Source organism: Ictalurus punctatus, chromosome 2 (assembly GCF_001660625.3).
Source record: "Ictalurus punctatus breed USDA103 chromosome 2, Coco_2.0, whole genome shotgun sequence".
In the NCBI taxonomy this organism is placed as follows: Eukaryota; Metazoa; Chordata; class Actinopteri; order Siluriformes; family Ictaluridae; genus Ictalurus; species Ictalurus punctatus.
The window spans coordinates 19,710,982-19,718,282 of NC_030417.2; the positions used below are offsets into that span (position 1 = coordinate 19,710,982).

Consider the following 7,301-nt stretch of genomic DNA (forward strand, 5'->3'; position numbering starts at 1 on the left):
GTGAGCAATAGATTGTCCTAGGTTGCTGAAGATGAAAAGATTGTAGGATATGGATTTTCTCCATACTTTGGTCACCTGCCAATTCCCACCCAGTAGCTATATCTGCCCTATCACATGGCTGCTACAAATCACACACTGAAGAAAGTGCTTTCTGCCCTCTTCCACATACATGAGCTCACAGACCCCTACGATTGGCCAGTGTCACTGTGATTGTCACAGGAGAAAGAGATTGCCACTCAGGCATTGTTGGCGTTCGAACTCCTGGAATAGTCTTGCTATTTTTTTTAGCTTTTTTTGGTTAATGCTAAAATTCGTTCCCGAGGTTTATCGTCTCTGAGATATAGCTAAAGTAATGTGTTGGCATTAAACTTAAATTGTTAAATCAGGCTTTTAATTCTTTTGAATTATTGCACTACAAAAATATTGAATAAGAATTTTACTGCCAAGGCCATGCTCTTTATTATCTAAACTTCACCTACTTAATAATTGTAAAATGTATTAAAAATGACAGATTTATAAAGATTATAGATTATAAAAATGATTAAGATTCAACACTATATACACCGATCAGCCATAACATCAAAACCACTGACGGGTGAAGTGAATAACGTTGACTCGTTAAAGTGGGACCTGTCAAGCGGTGGGATATTGATATGGGATGTATTAGGCAGCAAATGAACAGTTAGTTCTCAAAGTTGAGGGGTTGAAAGCAGAAAAATGGGCAAGCGTAAGGATCTGAGCGACTTTCACAAGGGCCAAATTGTGATTGCTCGACAACTGAGTCAGAGCATCTCCAAAACGGCCGGTCTTGTGGGGTTTTCCCGGTATGCAGTGGTTAGTACTTACCAAAAGTAGTCCCGAGGAAGGTGGCCTGGTCTGATGAATCACGTTTTCTTTTACATCATGTGGACAGTGTGTGCGTTGCTTACCTGGGGAAGAAATGGCACCAGGATGCACTATGGGTCTTTGACTATATAGAAATCAAGCTGACGGAGGCAGTGTGATGCTCTGGGTAATGTTCTGCTGGGAAACTTTGGGTCCTGGCATTCATGTGGATGTTACTTTGACACGTACCACCTACCTAAACATTGCTGCAGACCAAGTACACCCCTTCATGGCAACAGTATTGCCTAATGGTAGTGGCCTCTTTCAGCAAGATAATGCCCCTGCCACACTGCAAAAACTGTTCAGGAATGGTTTGAAGAACAAAGAGTTCAAGGTGTTGACTTGACCTCCAAATTGCCCAGATCTCAATCCCATCGAGCATCTGTGGGATGTGCTGGACAAAAAAGCCAGATCCATGGAGGCCCCAACTTACAGGACTTAAAGGATCCATGCCTGAACGGGTCAGAGCTGTTTTAGAGGCACAAGGGGAACCTACACAATATTTGGCAGGTGGTTTTAATGCTGTGGCTGATCGGTGTATATTGTGTTGCATATCTTGTATTGTAAAAATTGTATTGTGCTCTGATATTTTCATCGTATCGTCTAGCCTTAATTAAGAATGCATTCTAGGGTTTGTAGAAACACTAACTTGGTGAGAATTCTATCACGAAAACATCTCTAGCTCATAGCTTCACAGTTTAGCAATAAAATAAAAAAACCCAAAAAAACATTTCTTAATTTATTCATTTGTTAATTTATTCAGATTATACTCCAGAGCCAGACCTTTTTCACCAAATGTGTGGTCATTCAGCAGTGGGAGAATGTGTGTCATTGAAGGCTCCATCAAAGATTTATTAAATGTGGTGTGATTGACCTCTGAGGGTTAACTTAGTCCATATCAATGATTTTCTCATGCCTTTAATTTTGGGAAATTACCAGTCATGTGATTGTTGATGGTACTTCCTTTCAGTTTGTATCAATAAGAAGCCACTAAGGAATTTTTTTCTTTATATATATATACCAGCAGACCCCAGACTGTGACAGTTATCGCACGCGTGGGTGTTTTGAAGATGAGCTTGCGCCGTTATAAAAGCCCCTTTCTATGTTGTAATAGTCTATGTTGCCGCAAAGCTAATGAAATGCCTCCCATAGAGGTGGAAAACACCGTTCATTCCTGCCTCTGTAACCTGATCTGCAAGCTTTATACTTCGCGTGTGCTGGCAAACCATGTGACTGGCAGGAAAATCCTAATGTGGAACTAAAGTTACTTATTATCTTCTAAAAGCTCAAATCTGAATCGACTTGTTAGATGTTAGAATTAATTTCATTATTTTTTTTTTTTTTATCTATAGCTCCAGAAGTCATGGGGAATCGTGATTAAAGTGCACCTGTGCTTCAGTGTCAGTTTTCATTCTTTAACTGCATGGTAAATCATTTCAACCAACATAGGCAAAGGTACAGGCAAGGACTTGATTTTATTTATGGTTTTATTGGTAATACACAGCATGTTATTGTCAGCCATGTTTCTCTGAAAGCTTTGGTAACCATACATAACAAAAATGCTCATGCTGTGGCAATCTGCCAAGCTGTACAGTATAGTTCAAAAGTCAGCTCTGAGGAGAAAATAAATAAGTAAGTAAATATTTAAATTAAATCTAAATTAAATGAAATATGAAAATCAGTTCAGTTCATTCTATGTTTTATTCTTTCTTTTTTAAATGTGGTGACAATAACAGTCAACATCAACAATCATCTACTAATGCCACTCCTTTCTCTGATCCATGCTGAAACTACTATCTGAGCTGCTGTTAATAATCACCAACCCCATGGTGTGATGGAGCAGAGTTACTGATACACTGGGGAGTATAACAGCACAACCTGAAAGGGTTTATCCCTCTTACACCACAGCAAATTACCTACAACTACAATTTGTTTTATTTATTAAAGAATGACACACTGTACATTTTATCCATTTAGAGTTGCATTTAACATTGTGGAACGTCATCGAAACAAGTTCTTCTTTACCAGCTATAAAGTCGTTCCCTCACCAGCCTCTCTTTTATTCTCTCTTGTGAAGTTAATAAGACACCAAAAAAAAATATAAAGACTCCTTCCACAAACAGAAGGAAAAGGGCTGAGTAGTTGTTCTAGGTAATTAAACACAGCTATCTCACTATTAGCACAGAAGATTGAATACTATGACACTGAAAGCTGCCTTTCAGAAATGTATACAGCTAAACTGATAAAAAAATGTCGTGCAAAATGTCACGTATAAGCGTATCCGAAAAGCTAGTGTGCTAACTATCACTATGAAACTTTGTTTTTGTTCCTGTGTAGTAAGTGTTATTTCTTAACTGCTTATACTGCAAAAGTATATAAACTGGCTATTATTCCCTTTAAATTTTGCTTTTGTGACCCAGGTGCTTTTGTGTGTAATTTGATATTGACTTATTTTCAGTGATAAAACAGGCGAATTTGCATCTTTCGTTCACATAAAGTCCGAATAAAATAGGTAAATTTCAAAATATGTTGATTTTCCTGAACTCAATGAGGATTACAACAGCGTCAAGACGTTGCTGGATGCCTTGAAGTATGATGAGTATGGCTGGGAGGTCATCGTAGACTTTAAAATAGTGGCATTCCTGATGGACCTTCAAGGAAAATGTTTCCCTGCTGTCATTGTATTTTGGGCAGCAGGGACACCAAGGCGCACTACCAGAGGTGGGACTGGCTACAAAGGACGCTGTGGAATTCGCTGTTAGGAGGAGCAACGTCAAGTGGGAGCTATTGGTGGACCTCTGGAAGGTGCTGATGCCACCACTGCACATCAAATTGGGCCTTATGAAACAATTTGTCACAGGTCTTGTTATGGCATCGGCAGCCTTCAAGTACCTTCAAGACTCAAAAGACAAAGCCAGTGTCTTTGTCGGACCACAGATAGAAGATACTGGAGAAGAACATTTTGGAGTGTGAAACTTTGGAGTTCAAAAAAGAACTGCAAATATGAACTTCTAACTATCAAAAAGGTTCAATGTGGAACTTGTAGCTTTTATAACGATCCCTTGGTTAGTTGGTACATATCAGTTCTTTTTGGAAACTTTGTTGTGACAATAGAGGTTTATATTAGAACCTGGCCTGTTCTCATGGTTCCTTTATGAACCTTTATGGAACTTTTTCATTTTTTACAGATTCAAAGTCTTCAATCAGTTAAATCGTTAAAGACCACCCCATAATTGTTCAGATTTTAAAGTAGACTTGTTACAAAAGCAAAACTGCAACATTTTGTGTTGGATTCGTTTTTTTTTTTATTATTATTATTTTTTTATTTAAATGAACAAGCAGACATTGCTGCTAAAGAGACCCTTACATAAGGAATTCAAGATTCACTTTCTGCCAGTATTGACAAATAACAATTCACTAGTACTTTCCTCTCCTTAGGTAACCGTGCTTGTTTCAATTTTGAGAATAAAAAAAAGCAGCAACATTTAAACCAGATCAAAGTGGTACACAATGCAGTGTGCTGAATCTCCCAATGTCTGTCTCGCACAAAAAAATGCTACAAACTTTAAAGGGTGAGCAGCAGGACTGAGTGGAGCAACACGAATATCTGAATTATGAATATCATAACCTATGAGAATAACTGTGACCTTTTTGAAACGCTATGAAAATAACATGAATTTAATGTCACAATTACATTAAGGTATGTGTTAATTAAGGAATAATTGATGATGAGCCATTGAACCTCTTCAGGAGGTGAAATACTGCTCAACTGGGCTAAGGTCTGGTGATTGACAGTTTAAAACCTTCCACTTCCACTAAGAAAACCCCCCCACCCCCCTCGGAAGTCCTTTGTTGATTTGGCAGTGTATTTTGGATCATTGTCTTTCTGCATGATGAAGTTCCTCCTGATTATATTGGATGCATTTCTCTGTTGATTGTCAGACAGATTGTTTCTGTAGACCTCTGCATTCATTTTGCTGCTACCATCATGAGTTCCATCATCAATAAAGATTAGCGAGCCTGTTCCAGAAGCAGCCATGCAAGCCAAAGCCATGACACTACCTCCACCATGTTTCACAGATGAGCTTCTATGTTTTGACTCATGAGCAGATCCTTTCTTTCTCCATACCTTTAAGGTTCCCCAACAGCTGAAATCTCCAGGAACCTCAAAAGGTTTATTTTTGAACCATTTTTGAGCCTTTTCTCCTTAGAGTGAAGGAATTCCTTGAGAAGCTCACTAGGAAAGAGAAAGCGGTTTGGAACAGCTTCGTCACAGCGGTTTGGGGCTTCCAGGGGCAAGCACAAAGCTGAAAACGATGTGGAGCTGCTTGAGACTCTGGTGAAGAACTACTGCACAGTGAGCTGCAGGATGTCTCTCAAAGTCCAGTCCTTGATGCTTATGTCGATCACTTAAGGAAGAACATGGGAGTGTACTCAGAGGAGCTTGCCCCTTTGAACACCACTACCAAGGACAATATAACGAGAACATGATGAGCGACAACGAATTAGGGGCCGCTTCACAATATGATTGTAAATCTCAAAAAAAAACAACAACTTCCTTCTATATCTTTTGTGGTCATTTTTTTATACGTTTATTATAGATACATGTTAATCGGGTTCATATTTTTGTTTTATTCTGACTTTTTATATGAATGAAAATTCACCTATTTTCTCAATGAAAATAGGCAAAGTTCATTAATACAGAAGTCTTGTTCACTAAAGCAAACTTTGAGGGGATTAATAGCCATTTTATAGAAAGAAAATAGACAATATCACTTACTACAAAGAATCAAAAATTGTACTACATACTGTTATCATTTATGCTAGTAACTGTCTTGGGGATGCACGTTATATTTTGGCCAGTCTATACAGATCCCTCTGTGGGGCTTCTTCAAGTCGTCTTTGAATTGTTACGGATTCTTATTGGAACTTTTTTGTGATGAGGAAATCCTCCTGTTGTCGTGTTTGTAAACCTTGTTGGTTCTTAAAACTAAAAGTTTTCTTCCGGTGTGTCTTTGCTTAACCTGCAGGAAGAGAGTGCTACACAGAAGTTTCCTTCTGAGAAAAGTGTTAACCATTATAAAAAGCTAAGAACTCTCTGTCTTTCAAAAGAACCATAATAACTAAAGCACCAAAGCCTGAGAAGACATGGATGCTTCAGAAAAAATAGTTCAAGATTTTTTTTTAATTTTTTTTTGGTTGCATGTTAAACTGTTCAATCTAAACCTTTTTTTTTTTTTTAAATTTGGGATTTTACTTTTATTTAAAAGCAACACCTGTCTTGCTTGCAGATTGTTAGCAGTGTTGGTGACAGAAAACTTAAGAATGGATGTTGGCTAACTAGTGTGAAAATGTTATAATTTGTTAAGGTTGTTATTGGTATATTTTTGATTTAAATTGTGGAAGGAGCAAGTGTGCAAGTCAGTGATAAGGAAACCCCGACATGAGTGAGGTTTTCATATAACCCTAGAGTCTTATCAGGCAAAACAACGACAGAAAAAAAACCCCAGAAGTGACTGCTTTAGGGAAGTGCATAGAGCCAAACATTAAAAATGAACCATTTCCTTACAGAAATTAAATCTACTGCAAGTTATAACTTTTTTTGCTTTTTCTCCCCCCCACCCAGGTATAAAAGATTACTGTGCTTCTGGTTTCTCCTCACATGGAAACTCGAACATGGATAACAAGTGAACATCAGCGCTGGACAACAATCTATGGTGTATAATCATAATCATAATCATAATCAATTCCAGAATTGGTTTTCATTCTATAAGAGCATGTTACGTTCTTTATAGGGGGTATGTAGTCGTCGCCCCCCCAGTTTGGCTTTATCTGAACATCTACAGGAACGCTTGAGTGAGTCATTTCTGGTCATGGACTCCTTGCGATATTCCTTTACAATTTATATGACAGCACCTACATCTACATCCTTTTTCTTTAAATGTATGTGTTACGTCACTGCTCTTTAATTCTTCCATGCCGAAATACTCAATGCTCATTCAGATTCTTTTTTTAACGTGGAAAAAATTTCACACTCGGAGTTTCAGGGGTTAAATTAGCAGTTCCTTTTAGCGCACCGCTAAACACGGAACTATGGTAATGTTTTAAATTTTCCTCTTTATGAATGCAAGTGATCCCTGATGAGTAGAAGCACTGAAGGAGAACATTTCAATCAACATCAGTGGTTATGATTTCTGTTCTGAATTTGTTTTCAATGTGAACACGAGCAAAATGAGGCTTCATGTAGTGAAATGTTCCTGTTCGTACCACGGCGTTGTTGAAATCTTCTTTCTGATTGGCCAGAACATGTTGATTGTCCGTTACTGTGTGTACATTACGGATTCTATAGCAACAGATCATTCACAGGGACTTGTACGGCGGACGCTCCACAGATAATAAACAGATTAACAAGTGTG

General features: G+C 38.1%; 1 protein-coding gene across 1 annotated transcript in view; it reads left to right on the forward strand.

Annotated features, from left to right (window-relative positions):
• The window catches only part of nubp1 (nucleotide binding protein 1 (MinD homolog, E. coli)), a 29,972-nt gene extending 22,671 nt beyond the window's left edge, over nucleotides 1-7,301 (forward strand). The window contains exon 11 of the mRNA XM_017488918.3: nucleotides 6,512-7,301. Within this exon, the coding sequence (XP_017344407.1) occupies nucleotides 6,512-6,576 (65 nt within the window). The 3' untranslated portion in view covers nucleotides 6,577-7,301. The remainder of the gene's footprint in view (nucleotides 1-6,511) is intronic.